The sequence below is a fragment of the Lygodium microphyllum genome, chromosome 15 (assembly GCF_053477565.2).
Source record: "Lygodium microphyllum isolate KBCC chromosome 15, Lygodium_microphyllum_v1.1.10, whole genome shotgun sequence".
Classification (NCBI taxonomy): domain Eukaryota; kingdom Viridiplantae; phylum Streptophyta; class Polypodiopsida; order Schizaeales; family Lygodiaceae; genus Lygodium; species Lygodium microphyllum.
The window spans coordinates 144751473-144771613 of NC_141149.1; the positions used below are offsets into that span (position 1 = coordinate 144751473).

The window sequence follows — 20141 nt, forward strand, 5'->3', positions numbered from 1 at the left end:
GGAGCCTTGCCAGTGGAACTATGCACCGTATTATTGTATGCAAACTCAACCAAGGGCAAATACTGCTCCCACTGTGTCTTGTGGTCTAAAACATAGCACCTCAAAAGATCCAACACTGTGGAATTTGCTTCCTCAGACTGATCATCTGTCTGCCAATGGAAGGATGATGAGAATTTCAGCGTGGTACCCATATTTTCAAACAACCCCTTCCAGAATAGACTGGTCATCCAAGGGTCTCGATCACTGATGATCGACTCAGGCATACCATGATACTTTAAAATGTGCTGCATAAATAATCATGCCATATGATCAGCCTTTATCTTCTTCCTCACCGGAATGAAATGGGCTTGTTTGGTAAACCTGCAAATAATAGTCTATATCCCATCATTGCCTGTAGGTGTTCTAGGAAGCTCAAAGATAAAGTCCATAGTAATGCTCTACCAAGGCCTATCTGAAATAGACAAGGGCTGCAACAAGCCTGGCATCTTTTGCCTATCATGCTTTAACTTCTGACATATAATGCATGCCTTAACAAATTGCTCCACATCATGCCTCAAAGCTGGCCAATAAAAGAAATGCTCCACTGCCTTGACTGTGGCATCAATACCTCTGTGTCTTGCATACGGAGGAGCATGACTTTCAATGATCACTCTAGGCCTCAACTGCTTTGTGATACACAATCATCCATGCATCAACAGAAATCCATCTCTTAGCATAAAATGCTCATGCCTTTGGCCATTGCAAGGCTGATCATAAACATTAGCAAAGTCCGAATCAGCAACATATTGCTCTTTCATGGCATCCAACTCAATGTGATAAACCATAGTGACGGCTGAAATTTGTGGCTTACGTGACAGTGCATCAGCCACAACATTCTTTTTACCACAAATGTGCACAATCTGAAAATGAAACATAGAGAGAAAATTTGCCCATCTCATATACTTCTCTTACAACTTTGTTTGCGTAAGAAAGTATCTCAAAGTCTGATGGTTTGTCTGCACTGTAAAATCAGCCCCCAACAAATAATGTTTCCACGTAGACAGTGCATGAATAACAGCCAAGAGCTCTTTCTCATAAACCTGTAAATTCCTCTCTGCACCGTGGAGAATCCGGCTCTCATAAGCTACAACTTGACCATCTTGCATAAGGACAGCCCCAATGTTGTTACCACATGCATCACACTGAACCACAAATGACTTCGTTAGATCAGGCAACACAAGCACAGGATCTGAAGTCATCTTTTCCTTCAACTTTTCAAATGCTGAAATTTCCACTGCTGTCTATCTAAATGGCACATCTTTCTTTTGCAAAAGCATGCAATGAAGATGCAATTTCAAACCCAAGAAAACTGCAGATCTCATGAACATTCTTCAAAGCTGGCCATGAACGTATTGCTTTAACCTTAGCAAGGTCCATACGAATAGCATCAGCCGATACAATATGTCCCAAGAAGTGGATTTCATGCAAAAAGAATTCACTCTTCTTGTCATTGATAACTAGTCTATGCTTACGTAGCTCATTGAAAACAATGTCCAAGTGCTTTCTATGCTCCGTCTCATTCTTTGAATAGACAATCATGTCATCAAAGAAAGTACCCGCAAATCCTCTATGTGGCCGAAAGAGAGGATCCATCATCCGATTAAAAGTGACAGGAGCATTCGTAAGTCCAAAAGCCATGACAAGAAATTCATATAACCCAAAAGATGTCATAAAAGCTATCTTAGGCACATCCTCCGGTCTAATGAGTATCTCATGATATCCACTTTTCCAATCTATACGTCTGAATATTGCTACCCCCTGCAATCTATCCACAACATCATCGATCCAAGGGATCAGAAAGCGATTCTTTATCGTGATCTTGTTCAGAGCACGATAGTCAATGCATATACGCCATGAACCATCTTTTTTCTGCACCAAAAGCACTGGAGAATAGAAAGGAGATGAGCTCGGCTGAATCAGCTCTTTTTCTAAAAGCTCATTTACCTGGCTCATAATCTCCTCTTGTTGGGCTGCACTGACTCTATAGGGTGGTTTATTAGGAGGGCTACTTCCACGCACAAGATCTATGCCATGATCTTCGGGTCTTTTAGGTGGTAACTGCCTGGAAGTGACTGAGAGAAGCAATCAGCATACATTTTCAGAAATGACATGCGATCCTTCTCTAATTTAGACATATTCCCAACACTCTCACTACCATCCTTATCCTTAGCAAAAACTAAATACGCTGAAAGATGAGTTTTCATTACTTTAGAAATAGCAACTGCAGATACAACAGGGACAGATTCCCCTTTCAACTTTACATCAAGTGTGACTGTCTTTTGGGCCTTTTACCCTGAGGATCTCCCTGATTTTCTGATTTTGCGGCTTGCTGCCTATTGGGACAGTTCTTTGCAATATGACCCTCCTGTTCACAAATAAAGCATTTATTTGCAGCCATCAATTCCCTACGTTGTACCAATGTTTTTTAGCCCTTTTTTTGCTGTTTTGGCCTCTTTTCAGGCTGGTTTTCAAATATGCCCCTTTTCTCAATCTTAAATAACTTTTTATTCGGCTTCTCCCCGCTCTCTTGGAAGCCCGAATCCATTCCACGTAGCAAAAGCATCGATTGTAGCAGCAGTCTCTATAAGCTGAAACATGCTAGACATGGTGGATTTTATGCAAAAATCCCTGATTCCTTTGGGCAGCCCACATACATATTTTTCCACTTGCTCATGAAGGGATACGGCACGATAAGAAGTGACGGGCAGCAATGCATCCCAAAACTTCTTATTGTATTGCTCTAAATTCTTGCATTCCTTAGCATGAAGCTTGTTCCAAGCTGTCATGATGTCCACCTCAAAGGTACTAGTCAACCAATTCGATGCAAACATTTGCTTGAATTGTACCCACCACTGCAATGCATTCCCCTTCAAGAAAGTGGCTGCCTTTCGAATCTTAGAGGATTCGGTGAAGTTTTCCCCTGAATAGGCTCCATCAAACTGCTGAATGATGGTCAAATCTTTTAGTCTATCTTGTGCACCACCGAAGGACTCAAACTTCACTGCTTTTCCACCCTCATTATAGTCTTTTGCTTCCCCTTTGGGAGTCAAGTTGTCATACACTGGCTGCTGCAAAAAGTGTGCATTTGCTGTATTTACATCATGACCAAGCCCAAATGAAGCATTTGGATGACCAACAGTCATTCCTTGAGCCCCGTAAGCATTCGGGGGTGCAGATGCATTGCCAAACATTCCACTTTGTGCCCCAGGCATCAAGCCAATGCTACCATACATAGGGTTTTGCACATTTCCAGCCATAACCGAAAACAATGGTCCTTGCACACCATGCATTGGCTGCTGCATACCATAGGGATTTGTGCCATATATTCCCATATGCGGCCCTTGGCCAACCATTGCATGAAAAATTGTGTTACCACCAAAGTATTCTGGCTGCCCCATCATAGCATGCATGCCCGGCTGTCCAAAATCCATTGGATTGCCACTTCCATAATGGCCTTGCATTTGCGTTTCTCGCCCCATATGTACCAACTGTTTAGCTTCATTGGCCTCTTTAGCAGCTTCAAGTGAAGGATTTGGCACTTCCTACGGTGCATCTTACTATCCCGAAGGTGTAGAAGTTGACTTCTTCTTCTTCTTGCCCTTGCTGTCCTTCTTCCGAGCATTCAAAAATCGGGTGAACTGAGGATCCTTTGCCAATTTAGCAAAGAGATTTGCTGCTGTCCTCATCCGATTCTTGAACTAGTCATCAAATTCCTCTTCACTTTGCTGGTCATCTACCTCATGACCGCTTGAAGGCCCTGCATCTTGCCCAACAGCAACATTTTCAGCTTGTTGTTCATCATGAGAGCCTTGTCCAAGATTAGGTATTGCATTTCCTTCATTCCCATGACAATGTCCATACTAAGAGGCATCATCACTGCTTGATTCCATCTCACTGTATGAAGACATGTTGTTGTAATTTCTCAGCTGAGCACAAAAATCAGCACTAGCACAAAGCTTTGGCTTGCAATCAGGTGCCTCGAGCTCACCAAATCAAGAGATTAAGTGATTATCCCGGCAATGGAACCATGAAACCAGCCTTCCTTCTCACATAGGGTGGTTTAACATTTGGTTGCTAACTCTTTCTAGATTGAATTGTTGTTGCCGGTGTCAAGACTGCTCTCTTGGGATGGGTAACATCAGGACCGAACCAAATTTAATCACATGGCACATCTTGGTTTCAATTTTGTTATTGATCCCACCCTGGTGAGGTGTAGCATGTCGATGTCCTTTCACACAGCCAAGAGGCTCTATAAGATCTCATGGGGATATTGTTACTTATGGGGCTAGATTCTGATGGTATTGCAACATAGGCAGCCCTTTCCTACCCTTGATGTTCATCATTCTTGGCAAGATTGGGACCTTGCGGGATAGCTAAATCTTGAAATGCCTCGCTCAATTAGGTGTATCATCTCATGATCAAAGATCATCATTGGCGCAAAACTAAGGCTTGGTGGAAAATCACATTGATGGCAAGCTCGCTCAACAAGAATCCATTCAAATGTAAGAAAATCTTTCTTTGGAGGGTGATGACTGGTAGACTTACCCTTGCCTCAGCTGTTTCCAAGAACAGAATCTCCAATGGCACCTGTTTCTATTGCACTACCAATGTGGAATCCCCTCATGACAGATTGATTCCCTACCCTGTGGCCAAAAAAATCTGGTCCTTCTTGTCTGATATTTGGAGAGCAGTAGTTGGGACCATCTCTACACTCCTCTAACGAGGTCTTTGCTAAGAATAAATTCCCCACTCCCGTGCAGCCACAAGTGAAGCTATTGTTCCACAGTCTCAAATTTCAGGGCTATTGATAAAACAGAGTCATCCAAAATGCGTTTGTTTTTTATTCAGCCTCTAGTGTTCAGGGACACATATGCAGGCTCAAGGGTCTTCTGCATTGGCAGTTATATCTCATTTGGCATGCTGATACCCTCCCTAGGGAAGACTTGGTTTCTTGGCACACGGAAATTTATTCTATTCATTTTCCATGACCTTTTGTATTCCTTATGTGATTTGATATAATATAAATATCCATTATGAGAGAGAGAGAGAGAGAGAGAGAGAGAGAGGCTATGTTGATCTTTGGGGCAGAGTATCTGATCTTTTGCAAGATCGGCAAACCTTTCCTATCCTCAATCCTAATTGTCCCTAGTAGGATTGGGATCTTGCAGGGTGCTGACCCTTCAGTCTTCTTCAATTAATCAAATCTGTCATTTCATGATCCAGGATTGCACATGGTTGGCCACCAAAGCCAATTCAATTTGGGGATTGCACAAATCTAAAGCCTAGTGGAAAGTGACGATAATGGAGGGATCTAACAATAAGATGTAAGCTGTTCATTTGGAGAATGTTGGTGGGGGACCTTCCCCTTGCATTGGCTCTTCACCGCAAGGGTATTTCTAGTGGGAATTGTTTCTTCTGTACCACTATGGTCGACTCTCCCAGCCACAGATTCATCTCCTGTCCTTTTGCTGACAAGGTTTAGGCCCTCCTCTCGAACATTTGGCACATTGTGGTAGACTAGGATGTGGGCACCTGATTGGGTGTTTGGTAAAGCTAAATATCATGGTCTGGTGCAGCCTCATACAAAGATTATGTTTCACTTTTTCAGATTTTGGGGTTGCTGAAGCTTAAGAGACTTCTTCAGCGGCAATTTGATCTTATACAACATGCTCATATCTTGACCAAAGATGGCTTAGTTTCTTGTCAGGGGGCGAGTGTGTACATCATTCAGAGCTTGTTGTAAGTATTCAACAAGTGTATTGCTAAGGCCAACATCATCACCCATAAAGATCTTCAACAACAATGCTACAAATAGTGCCCGCATTTCAGCCTGTACGCACAGATCACCACAGACTTGGTTAGTAATATTATAATTACTAGCTTTCAGCTTTGCATTTATGACCAAAGGACAATATCTTAAAACATGTTTTGTGTGCTTTCATGAGATAATCTTATTGTGGAACACTGCTCACCTTCGCCTTTAAAATACCCTTGCTGTCATACAGTGGCGTTACAAATGAAGAAATTATTCTTGAAGGGTGGATGACTTTGCACCAGTGTGCCAAAGGAAGTTCACTGGTCAATTTACTGTCTGTGTTATACAGAAAGCATTTCCTGGCTTGGGAATACATCTGATTTGTACCTTCTTTGACTAATTTGAACTGACGCAGGAATGTTTCATAAGCCATGATCTTCAGTGCTGCTGTTTGGCACTGAAACTTGAAAGCAGCAACCAGTATTTGTTCATCATCGTTAGGCTTTTGAGTAATGCTTCTTGACACATACCCTGTTAAAATATTCCAGAAACCATCATGATTTCGCATGTCCTCCAGAATTCCATGATATTCTGCACCTCCTTCCCAAAGACTCGCCAACAATGAAAGGATACCACATACTGTGTGCGGTTGACTGCAACCATCAGATCTTTCATGTTATCCACAGAAGAGCATTCAGCTACAGATTGCCAACATCCAAAAATGAACAACTGTACTCCTTACTACTCAGACATGCAGTTAAAGTCCAAAGATTCGACTGTTGCATTTAGCAAATTCCTTTGCCTTCATTAATACCATTTAGCTGTAGACAACATTTGAAATGTTTGTATCTTATATACTTACAGTCATGTAAATACAACCGTCATGTGGCATGGGGTTTCCACACCATAAATTTCCACATGGAGAACACACTCTGTTCTAACCAATCTTTTATGACATTGGATACTCTGCCATTACCACTATTTATCAATGCACACATGGAGTCATACCTCTCAAAGAGCGAAACCCCTTGCTTCATCATCTCCCTAATTGAGTCAAGTGGCCCATGATTGTTTTCCTTTTCTCCTGCCTGTTGCTTTTCTGTATGAGGTAGTGATTGAACTGCATCTTTTGTGTTGCTATTGTATGTCCGCAAAACTTCAGAGTTGATTGGAGAGAACAGCAGCTCTATCAGGGACGGCTACAAAGAACAAACCATTGAGAAACTACAATAACTTTCCTACACATCATAATTAGAACAACCTTTAATATCATACACTCTCTGTGGACCCATATGCATGTGTCTGTATTTTTCTGGATTGACAGTAAACACTCATCGAAATTACATTAAAAAGTGTAAATGGTACAACAGACTCAAAAGCACCTTATCGAACTATAAATTTGTCTGCTGCTCAAGTCATTGCTGATATTCAAGGGTACAGACTAAGCAACATGCATTTCTAATTGCCCAAATTTATTCAACTTCACAGTATTAAGAACGATACAAATTTCAAACATCTACTGTCTTCAAGATACAACCACCTCAGCTTGAAGACTTTATCAAATATGGGTGGAAATACCAGCAAAGGAGATCAGATTTTAATCCACCTCACAAAGGCATGAATAATAAATGGATTTATAGCAATGTCATCTTCTTAACTCGAAGTCCTGGAAAGGCATTCTTTCAGGTTCAATGTTGACTTAGGTATTATCTAGCCAAGGCATCAAAAACATTTTGAAGAACAGTTTACACTGGACCCATCATGGTTTTGCCCATAAGGAGAATCATCCATTATCATTGCAATGCGCATATGAGTGTAGAAAATGCCAAATGTAGGAACACTTGATACATATATGACGAATCCTGTACTCCTTTCATGTCTTATGGCTGCAAACAAATGTGTGATATATATCCTACAATGTGTATGGGTTACATAGCAGCATTTATTTCTGGATTCAGCTTTGAACATAGAAGACAGCATGTTCATTATTTAACGGATCAAGGTTCTGGGATAGAGATTAGTGACATCATGGAGATGGGAAACAAACCAGAACCAAAGTAGCCTAGTCAATGATTATGTGATACCACAAGGGGGAAGCATCAATGTTCAGCATAATTGTGCAAATTTGGTTTTAGAGCATTCAAGCTGCTCGTATCAAGCCTTCGATTCCCACCAATCATGCATACCAAAATTGAAAAATCGGGCATCTAGATAAGGCAAAGATAAGAGCTAGAGGTCATAGCACCAGCTTCCACGATCATTCACTCTTGCACAAAAAGAATTAGAGCCAATGTATGAGGTGCAAGAAACAATAGCCCTAAACCCACAAAACAATGCCCGGGTTGATGTTGAATTGTTTACATAGCTTAGAATACAAACTGTATTAGCATCTAAACCTTGAGTTAATACATGAAAGTTAGCAGCTGAAAAGTATCTCTGACTTAGTGGTAATCTAGACATCAAAAGGATGTTAGCAAATGTAACATGCTACAATGCTAGAAATGAGATCCCATCTATGGCTCAATCCTGCAGTCCACCAAGTCCTCTGGTAGTGAGAAATCTCAATCGCCTGCATCACATGGTCAAAGCTGTAGGAATTGCTCCCCTAAAATTCCACAGAGCCACAAGCTGGCCCTCTATCAAGTGCCCCAAAACAAGTGCACCACAGTTGGCTATCACTTCCTCCTAACTGCCCACTACCCCTAAACCATACTTATGGGAACTGGGAAGACAAATGAAAACGAGAATCAAAAATTAAAAAAGTGAAAATTTGGAGTTTCAGGAAATCTGCACTACATATGCCCTAAACACCATCTTCAAGGCTATCCTCATAGATCCCGTCCACTACAGGCCAATCATACACACATTGTCTTTAAGTCTCTCTTAATATCCCACTTTAACAAGAGACTTGAATAGTGCCATATCCAACCCAAGTCCCAACAACTAGAATGCCCTGAGCCAATAATCACAAAATCAAGATATCTTTGAGGATCAAAAAGTGTCATAAAATTTCTTCTCAAAATCCGTAAAGAATTGTTCTATGCTTTATCCATATCAATGAAGATCTGAAATTGAACAAGTGTCAAACATTCTTAGAAGGATGAAGCTAGGACCATGTATCTTGCTTAAGCTAGGTAAAAATCAACACATCCAATGACTAGCTGAGACGCTTGCAACTATTATAAGTCACTCACTACAAATCTCAAACAAACCATCCAAAGGCACTGCACATCTTCCCATAGTTGAAGATAGTCCGTGTATACATACAAGGCACCAGTCATTCTACATTCTATTGCTACAAAGCACATTCCTATTTCCAATGAAGACTATATGCCACACCTTGTAGTGCTTACTAAAGGGCTGAAACTCCCTTTAAATTATTTTGAACTATCTTCATATTCACCGAGGGAAGAAAAGCTATTCCTACCATGCCTTGCCCTTTGAAGTAGTATTTTTGCATGCTTACAATTCATAAACCTTGATTCTAATCCATCTGCAAGATCATCCCTTGGCAAACCAATAATGGTCACACTCAAAATTCGAATCTAGTCAAATTTGCAAGATCATCCCTTGGCAAACCAATAATGGTCCTGATCAAACCTTGAATCAAGTCAAATTTGCAAGGTCAGCCCTTCATAAACCAACAACCGTCGTCCACAAAGAAAAGAGGGTTGCGGGTCATCTATAGTTATCTCTTGGTGAGCCTTGGTCATAGTTGTCATCGTACAATGTACAGTACTGTTTGTACCGTACCGTACATATCCATATCGATTCGTAAGTTATTTTAGCCCCTTTCTGGCCACCTTGTCTGCGCGTCCCATGTCTCAAGTCCCGCATTCCCTACGGCCGTGCCTTTACTCTTGCACGTTCCACCTGCCTCCGTGGCACTTTTTTTTTTTTTTTTTTTTTGGGGGGGGGGGGGGGGGGTTTGTTTTGTGGTAAGTCTGGTATACCTCATCCCACCTCCTTTTCCAACCATCCACTCCCCCCCCATCACAAACTCATTGCAAAAATTGATGCACAACTAATCCAAAAAGTGACCATCAACAGTTCTCAAGTTGATCAAAAATTGAACTAAAACTGATCAATTTCTTTGTCTCAAAATTGAGGCAAAATTTATGCCAAATTAATCACAAGCTGATGCAAAAGTATAGTTCCACTGCCCAAGTGAAACTCATACTTATCTGCATACATCTCACTGTGACTAGTACACTAAGTAGTGATCTCATGGCCAACATACTGTTAGCGCAATACCTTGGATGCATGCTGAACACATCCGAGATCCACTACATACGAGAGCTGTCCATAACTGGAGGACCGAAAGTGCTTCCTCCCCCTTGAGCATCAGGCAATACTCCGAACCCTTGCTCCGCTGCACCTGATGGAGCCCGAACTAAAGTCGGCTCTAATTGAAAGGCCTCTAGGTAAAGCTACAACAACTGAGATGGTCTACCAAGTCATCCTCTTCCATCCATTTGGCATCCATTGGTGAATAATTCTGAAATTTCACCAAGTATCTCCTGAAAACTTTACCTTTGACCGTTTTTTTCCGTGTGTGCCAAAATTTGCTCAGGTACCAAAATCTCAATTAGCTTCTCAACCTCAGGCTGAATTTCAGCAGGCATATCCTCTGGCACATCACCATGAAAAGACCTCAACAAACTGGCATGAAAGGCATTATGTATCCGCCATTGCGTAGGTAACATCAGCCGATATGCCACATTCTTAATCTTCTGCAATACCTGGAAGGGCCCATAGTATCTCATACTCAACTTCTGATACAATTCTTCTCTTCCTTTCATCTTTTTCAGCCTTACCTTTTCAAAACACAGCAATACATAATCACCCTTTGCAAACTACAAAGGGAAGCACGTTTGTGGCGATCAGTTGCCCTCTCTTGCTTTTCTTGAGATCTTTCAAGTGCATATTTTATCTTTGCATAGGCTACATCCAAGTTTTCCACATAAGAATCAGCCTCAAAGATCTTATCCAGTTTGCAGAATAGGTGGTACCTTTTTGCCACCCTCAATCACCTCAAATGGAGCTTTGCCCATAGAACTATACACTATGTTGTTGTAAGATAACTCAACCCAGGGCAAATACAGCTGCCACTGTGTCTTGTGGTATGAAACATAGAACCTCAAAAGATCTAACACTGTAAAATTTCCTTCCTCAGACTCACCATCTGTCTCCGAATGGAAGGATGATGAGAATTTCAGCGTGCTACCCATATTCTCAAATAAGCCCTTCCAAAATAAACTAGTCATTCGCGGGGGACTCGATCACTAATGATCGACTTTGGCATACCATGATATTTGAAGATGTGTTGCAAAAACAATGGTGACATATAATTAGCCTTTATTTTCTTCCTCATCGGAATGAAATGGGCTTGTTTGCTAAACGTGCAAATGATAGTCCATATCCCATCATTCCATGTAGGTGTCTTACGAAGCTCAAAAATAAAGTCCATTGCAATGCTTTGCCAAGGCCGATCTAGAATAGGCAAGGGCTGCAATAAACCCGACAACTTTTTGTGAGGTGGGAGGATCGAGGTGCAGCTGAGAGTGCAGTAAACAGTGTGAGAGTGAGAGAGACAGAGTGAAGCACGACACCCAATCCAATAGACTGAAAGAGTGTAGAATGAAAGTACAAACTACAACCCTTAAACCTTAGGCTTGTAGGGGGTGTTCACACCCGAACACGGTAAATGCCCATAAGTGTGTAACATAAGCACATAAGCATATACAAAAATAAGACTATAAGTCTGGGGGAAAAAACCTCTCCTACCGAGAGTAAAAAGTACCCCAGTGTCCTACTGATCACCGACACTCCCATATGAGCGTAGGCGTAAGTGAGACGTGAGTCAAATACCCAACAAACCCCATTGGCCACAGGATGCGAGCACTGGTCCAAACGGGGTCTGCTGGTGGCGTGTTGGGACAGGTGGCGTTGAGGGCGTCTGGAGCTGCGCGCTGGCGAACTGACACGCGGTGGCGAGCTGCAGGAGGACACGCTGGTGATGAGCAGGAGTAGGCGGTGCTGGCGGGCAGACTAGCTGGAGGAGGAGCAGGTCGTCTCCTTCTGAAGGTTGAGGCTGGACCTGAGCAGACATTCCTGAATGCTGAATGGAGCTAAGCTGAACAGGGCCTTAGCTGAACAGAGCCTGCCCATAAGTGTGTAACATAAGCACATAAGCACATACGAAAATAAGACTATAAGTCTGGGGGAAAAAACCTCTCCTACCGAGAGTAAAAAGTGCCCCAGTGTCCTACTGATCACCGACACTCCCATATGAGCGTAGGCGTAAGTGAGGCGTGAGTCAAATACCCAACACTTTTTCCTATCATGCTTTACCTTCTGGCATACGATCCATGTGCTAACAAACTGTTCTACATCATGCCTCAAAGCTGGCCAATAAAAGAAATGCTCCACTGCCTTGACCATGGCATCAATACCTCCTGTGTCTTGCATACGGAGAGACATGACTTTCAATGATAACTCCAGGCCTTAACTGCTTTGTGACACATAGTCGTCCATGCATCATCAGAAATCCATCTCTTAGCACAAAGTGTTCATGCCTTTGGCCATTGCAAAGCTGATCATAAACATTAACAAAGTCCGAATCAGCAACATATTGCTCTTTTATAGCATCCAACTCAGTGTCATAAACCATGCTCACAACTGAAATTTGTGGCTTACGTAACAGTACATCAGCCACAACATTCTTTTTACCATAAATATGTACAATCTGAAAATGAAACATAGAGAGAAAATTTGCCCATTTTATATGCTTCTCTGACAACTTTGTTTGCGTCAAAAAGTACCTCAAAGTTTGATGGTTTGTTTCCACTGTAAAATCAATCCCCTAACAAATAATGTTTCCACGTAGACAGTTCATGAATTACAGCCAATAGCTCTTTCTCATAGACTTGCAAATTCTTCTCTGCACCGTGGAGAATTCGGCTCTTATAAGTCACAACTCGGTCGTCCTACATAAGAACAACTCCAATGCTATTACCACATGCATCACTTTGAACTATGAATGACTTCCGTAGATCGGGCAACACAAGCACAAGATCTGAAGTCATCTTTTCCTTCAACTTTTCAAATGTTGAAATTTCCACTACTGTCTATCTAAATGGCACATCCTTCTTCTGCAAGACATGCAATGGAGATGCAATTTCAGCAAACCCGCATAAATACTTCCTGTAGTAAGAACATAAACCCAAGAAGCTGTGGATCTCATGCACATTCCTCAAAGGTGGCCATGATCGTATTGCTTCAACCTTTACAAGGTCCATGCGAATACCATCAACCGATACAATATGCCCCAAAATGTGGATTTCATGCAAGAAGAATTCACTTTTCTTGTCATTGATAACCAGCCTATGGTCACGCAGTTCATTAAAACCATATCAAAGTGTTTTCTATGCTCTACCTTGTTCTTTGAATAGACAATCATGTCATCAAAAAAAGTACCCACAAATCCTCTATGTGGCCTGAAGATACAATCCATCATCCAATTAAAAGTGGCAAGAGCATTCATAAGTCCAACAGCCATGACAAGAAATTCATATAGCCCAAAAGATGTCCTGAAAGCTGTCCTCCGGTCTAATACGTATCTGATGATACCCACTTTTCAAATCTATACGGCTGTATATTGCTGCCCCCTGCAATCTATCCATAACATCATCGATCCGAGGGATCGGAAAGCGGTTCTTTATCGTGATCTTGTTTAGAGCACGATAGTCAATGCATATATGCCATGAACCATCCTTTTTCTGCACCAAAAGCACTAGAGAATAAAAAGGAGATGAGTTGGGCTGAATCAACCCTTTTTCTAACAGCTCATTTACGTGACTCATAATCTCCTCCTATTGGGCTGCACTGACTCTATAAGGTGGTTTATTAGGAGGGCTAATTCCAAGGATAAGGTCTATGCCATGATCTTCGGGTCTTTCAGGTGGTAGCTGCCCTGGAAGTGACTAAGAGAAGCAATCAACATACATTTTCAAGAAATGACATGCGATCCTTCTCTAATTTAGACATTTTTCCCAACATTCTCACTATCATCCTTATCCTTAGCAAAAACGAAATAGGCTGAAAGATGATTTTTCATTACTTTAGAAATAGCAACTACAGATACAACAGGGACAGATTCCCCTTTCAACTTTATATCAAGTGTGAGTGTCTTTCCCTTATGTTGAATAGTGATCTCTTTTGCATATGAATCAATCACTGCATGCTACGGTGGCACCATGGCATACCAAACAACACATCACAACCCTCAAGTAGAGCAATGTAAAACTCTTCACTGCCCACATATCCCTATATGTGCAACCGAAGCTTTCCAATGAGTGGTGTGACAGGTTTTGCATGACCCTTACATGCCATTCCAACTTCCCCCATGGCTCCCATCTCATCCTCTTTGATGCCTAGACGGGCTGCCATGTCAGTAAAGATGAAGTTGGCCCATGCTCTGCACAACTCAGTAGCATCATCATTGGGATGATCACTAACAACATCGGGCGCCAATCCCACTGATGTTTCGGGCTTCTTTCCTTAAGAATCTCCCTGATTTTCTGATTTTTCAGCTTGCTACCTATTGGGACAGTCCCTTGTTATATGACCCTCCTATTCACAAATAAAACATTTATTTGCAGCCATCAGTTCCCTACGTTGTGCCAATGTTTTCGAGCCCTGTCTTTCTTGTTTTCGCCTCTTTTAAGGTTGATTTTCAGATCTTCCCCTTTTCTCTGCCTAAACAACTTTTTATTCGCCTTCTCTCCACTCTCTAGATAGCCTGAATCCTTCCCACGCAGCAAAGCATCGGCTGTAGTAGCTGTCTCTATAAGTTGAGACATGGTAGACACCGTGGATTTAATACAAAAATCCTTGATTCCTTTGGGCAGCCCACAAACATATTTTTCCACTTGCTCATGAAGGGGTACGGGGCAATAAGAAGTAATAGGCAGCAATGAATCCCAAAACTTATTATTATATTGCTTCAAATTCTTACATTCCTTTAAATAGAACTTATTCCAAGCTGTCATGATGTCCTTCTCAAAGGTACTTGTGGTCCAATTCGATGCAAACATTTGCTTGAATTGTACCCACCTTGACGGTGCTCTACCTTGCATCAAAAAAGTGGACCACCACTATAATGCATTCCCTTTCAAGAAAGTGGTTGCCTTTCGAATCTTTTAGGACTCCGTGAAGTTCCCTCCTGACTAGGCTGCATCAAACTGCTGAATGAAAGTCAAAGCTTTCAACCAATCTTGTACACCACTAGAGGACTCAAACTTCACTCCTTTTCCACCCTCATCATGCTCTTTTGCTGCCCCTTTGGGTGTCAGGAGATCCATTGGATTGGCACTTCTGTGATAGCCTTGCATTTGCATTCCTTGACCCATAGATACTAACTATTTTATTTCATTAGAATCTTTGGGAGCTTCAAATGAAGGGTTTGGCATTCTCTTCGGTGCATCTTGCTGTCCCGAAGGTGTAGAGGACGTCTTCTTCTTCTTGCCTTGGCTGTCCTTCTTTGGAGCATTCAAAAATCGGGTAAATTGAGGATCCTTTGCCAATTCAGCAAAGAGATTTGCTGCTGTCCTCATCCAATTCCTGAACTGGTCATCAAATTCCTCTTCACTTTGCTAGTCATCAGCCTCCTTATGCCCTAAAGGCAATGCATCTTGCCCAATAGCAACATTTTCAGCTTGTTGTCCATAATCTAAGCCTTGTCCAAGGTCAAGCATTGCATTTCCTTCATTCCCATGTGAACGTTCATACTGAGAGGCATCATCACTGCTTGAGTCCATCTCACTGTATGTAGACATATTGCTGTAATTTCCCAGCTGAGAGTAAAAATCAGCACTAGCACAAAGCTTTGTCTTGCAATGAGGTGCCTCTGGCCCACCAAATCAAGGGATTGAGTGGCACCCGACAATGGAACCATGAAATCAGCCTTTCTTCCATGGATGGGTGGTAAATCCCTGATTACAACGAAATTACAGCAGTAAACAATCAATGCAAATCTGAAAATACAAATTTACCTATTAATCTTGGACAATGCGCACCCAATTCGCCTCAAAATTGGCATCCCTTTCCGTATTTCTTTAGCTTTATTGAAGAATAAGTTGAATTACAATGGGGTTCTCACAATCCCTTTCAGCCTTGCTGTGATGAATCACCTAATGGGCTATGAAAAAGGATAGTGACAGTGTTCAAAGGTGGAATATCCCCTAATGAGGCACCGTGATGTGAATATGGAATAGAGAATGAGAATGTGCTAGGATCAGAGACAAAAAGTAAGCTCCCAATGTGGTAGAGCCGGATGTGGATGTGAGGGGATAAGAGGATCGAGGTAGAGCTAAGAGTGCAGTAGACAGTGTGGGAGTGAGAGAGAAAGAGTGAAGCACGACACCCAAGAGAATAGACTGAAAGAGTGTGATGTGAAAGTACAAAGTACAACCCTTAAACCTTAGGGTTGTAGGGGGTGTTCACACCCGAACACAGTAAGTGCCCATAAGTGTGTAACATAAGCATATAAGCACATACGAAAATAAGACTATAAATCTGGGGAAAAAAGCCTCTCCTACCGAGAGTAAAAAGTGCCCCAGTGTCCTACTGATCACCGACACTCCCAACAAACCCCACTGGAGTGAAGAGTGATCAAGAGTACAAGGATCATCCGCCACCAAAGGATATCAAATTTAAAGCATCGCGAAATGCTTCAAATTTGTCACGAGGAAGAGCTTTGGTGAAGATGTCTGCCACATTACTGGTGGTAGGACAATAGACAAGGCTGATATCACCTGCATGTAGCCTCTCTCTGACAAAGTGATAATGGATCTCAATGTGTTTCGTGCGGGTATGAAACACTGGGTTCCGTACCACTGCAATGGCACTCTGACTGTCAGTGAAGAAAGGAGTAGGCTCCGTAACAGATACATCCAGATCAGCTAGCAAGTGTTTAAGCCATACGCATTCAACTGTGGTAGTCAAAATTGCCTTGTATTCAGCTTCACACGACGATGTGGCAACAGTGGATAGTTTCTTGCTAAGCCAAGAAATGCAAGAAAAGCCAAGAAAGAAACAATTGCCACTAGTGGAGTGACGTGTATCATAATCACCTGTCAGATGGGAGAGGATCGAGGTGTAGCTGAAGTGCAGTAGACAGTGTGAGAGTGAGAGACAGAGTTGAGCACGACACCCAATGCAATAGTACTGAATAGAGTGTTAGACTGAAAGTACAAATGATAACCCTTATACCTTAGAGTTATAAGGGGCTGTTCACACCCGAACACAGTAAGTGCCCGTAAGTGTGCACCACAAGCACATACAAAATAGTACACATAATCTGGGGGAAAAAACCTCTCCTACCGAGAGTAAAAAGTGCCCCAGTGTCCTAGTGATCACCCGCACACTCCCATATGAGCGTAGGCGTAAGTAAGGCGTGTGAGATACCCAACAAACCCCCCTGGAGTGAAGAGTGATCAAGTGTACAAGGATCATCCGCCACCAAAGGGCGTCAAATTCAAAGCATCGCGAAATGCTTCAAATTTGTCTCGTGGAAGAGCTTTGGTGAAGATGTCTGCCACATTGCTGGTGGTAGGACAGTAGACAAGGCTGATATCTCCTGCATGTAGCCTCTCTCTGACAAAGTGGTAGTGAATCTCTATGTGTTTCGTGCGAGCATGAAACACAGGGTTCCGTGCCACTGCAATGGCACTCTGACTGTCAGTATATAAAGGAGTAGGCTCCGTAACAGATACATCCAAATCAGCAAGTAAGCGTCTAAGCCATACGCACTCAACTGCAGTAGTGAAGGCTGCCTTGTACTCAGCTTCACATGACGACGTGGCAACAGTGGATTGTTTCTTGCTAAGCCAAGAAATGCATGACGAGCCAAGAAAGAAACAATTGCCACTAGTGGAGTGACGAGTATCAAAATCACCAGCCCAATCAGAGTCACTGTAAGCATGTAACTGCAGTGGTCCCCCCTTGGCATAAAGCAATCCAAGAGTTCTAGTACCCTGCAAGTAACGAAACACACGCTTCACAGCTTGCCAATGCGACATACGAGGCTGATGCATGTACCTGCTCAAAACTGAAACGGCAAACTGTATGTCTGGCCGAGTGTGGCATAGATAGATGAGACATCCCACTGCTGGAGCATAAGTATGGATATCAAACAAATCACTGTCATCATGTAATGACAGTTTGAGCCCAGGTTCCATGGGTGTACAAACTGGCTTGCAATCCTGTAAGCCAAACTTCTCAAGAAGTTGCCCAATGGTCGCCGCCGCCGCCGCCGCCGCCGCCGCCGTCGTCGTCGTCGTCGTCCTCGTCCCGCCGCCGCCGCCGCCGCCGCCGCCGCCGCCGCCGCCGCCGCCGTCGTCGTCGTCGCCGCCGCCGCCGCCGCCTCGCCGCCGCCGCCTCCTGAGCAAAAGGTCATCTACATATAGACACAAAATCAGCATGGATCCCCCCTCTTTATGTACATAAAGGGTAGACTCAGATGGGCTGTTTACAAACCCCTGACTAAGCAAGAAAGCATCTATCTTTGCGTACCAAGCTCGTGGAGCTTGTTTCAAACCATATAGAGCTTTTTTCAGCTTGCATACTAAATTTTCTGAGCCTTCAACTGCAAAACCAATGGGCTGCTGTACATACACTTCTTCCTGAAGTTCCCCATGTAAGAATGCAGTCTTTATATCCAACTGATGCACTTTCCAACCAAAATGTGCAGCCAAGGCAATCATAGACCGAATGGTCGTCATACGGGAGGTAGGAGCAAAGGTCTCCTCATAGTCAATGCCCTTTTTCTGTGCGTAGCCTTTAGCTACCAGCCGTGCCTTGTACTTATCTATGGATCCATCTGCATTCCTTTTCAATTTGTAGACCCATTTCGTACCAATGGCACGCTTGCCAACTGGCAAAGACACCAAATCCCAAGTATGATTCTTATGAATAGAATCCAATTCAGCTTGCATGGCTGCCATCCAATGCACACTATGTCGTGCATCCTCAAAACATTCAGGCTCCTCATTATCATGAGTACATGCTGCCATAACAAACTCCATGGAATGTGCTGAATCATGCAGTCGAGTTTGCCTTCGAGTACGACCAGCCAAGGGTGTTTCCAAATGACTATCTCTCATAGTCTGCGTGTACCATCTAGGCACCTGTCTTGCTTCCTGACTGTGTACAAGTTCCTGCTGAATTTCAGTTTCAGCAATGTGCTGATTTACTGCATGTTCCATAGGAGCAGCTGGCTGAACATTAGGTTCATTTGCTGAAGTACCAGCTGAATCACCAAATGTGATGGGCAGCAGCCCTTCAAAGACATCACGGGCAGCCTGATATGTATCAAAACCAGCCAAGGATAATTCTGATTTTTCATCAAATACAACATCCCTGCTGACAAAAACCTTCTTGGTCACGGGATCATAGAGTCTGTAGCCTTTGCTTTCGCTGCTATATCCCATAAAGATGCATTTTACAGCCTTGTTGTCCAACTTCTTTCGAAGTACCTGTGGAATATGGGCATATGCAAGACACCCAAAAGTACGGAAGTGGCCAACAGAAGGTTTGCGGCTGTGCCAAGCCTCAAAAGGTGTGACGGTTTTCAAGGCCTTGGTAGGGCATCTGTTCAAAATGTGGCAAGCGCACATGACGGCTTCCATCCAAAAACTATGAGGCAAACTCTTTGCCTTCAGCATACATCTGGCCATCTCCATGAGTGACCGATTTTTCCTCTCTGCTACCCCATTCTGCTGTGGAGTATATGCAGTAGTGTACTGATGGATAATGCCCTTCTGCTGCAAATAAGAATTCAGCATAGAGGACATGTATTCCCCCCCTCGGTCCGAACGGAGAGTCTTAATCTTGCAACTAGACTGAGTTTCCACAAGTGCACTGAAAGCCAAAAATGCATCATACACTTCTGACTTCTTTTTCAAGCAGTAGACCCAGCAAAAACGTGTAAAGTCATCAATAAATGTTACAAAATAGTAACAACCACCCAATGACTGTGTCTGCATGGGCCCACAAACATCCGAATGCACAAGTTGCAATCTGGCTGTTGCTCTAAAAGCAACATCACGGGGAAAAGAGAAACGATGCATTTTCCCCAAAATGCAACCTTCGCATAAATGCTCAGGAGGTCTCTCCAACAGAGGTAATCCATCCAACATCTGAGTACGCTGTAATAGCATCAAGCTGCCATAGTTTACATGCCCCAAACGAGCATGCCATAACTCTGCCTCTAACATAGCAGGAGTAAGAGTGGATGTCAAATATGCAGACTGATCTACCGAAAGAGCATCCAACTCATATAACC

At 42.8% G+C, this 20141-nt stretch overlaps 1 protein-coding gene across 4 annotated transcripts in view; it reads right to left on the bottom strand.

The window, feature by feature from the left end:
- The window catches only part of LOC148025178 (nucleoporin (DUF3414)), a 210872-nt gene that overhangs the window by 27344 nt on the left and 163387 nt on the right, over window positions 1–20141 (bottom strand). For all 4 annotated transcript variants that reach the window (XM_087694951.1, XM_087694950.1, XM_087694949.1 and 1 more), the window contains 3 exons: window positions 6803–6993; window positions 6012–6447; window positions 5762–5869 (listed from right to left, as the gene is read on the bottom strand). In XM_087694951.1, coding sequence (XP_087551077.1) covers window positions 5762–5869; window positions 6012–6447; window positions 6803–6993 — 735 coding nt within the window. The remainder of the gene's footprint in view (window positions 1–5761; window positions 5870–6011; window positions 6448–6802; window positions 6994–20141) is intronic.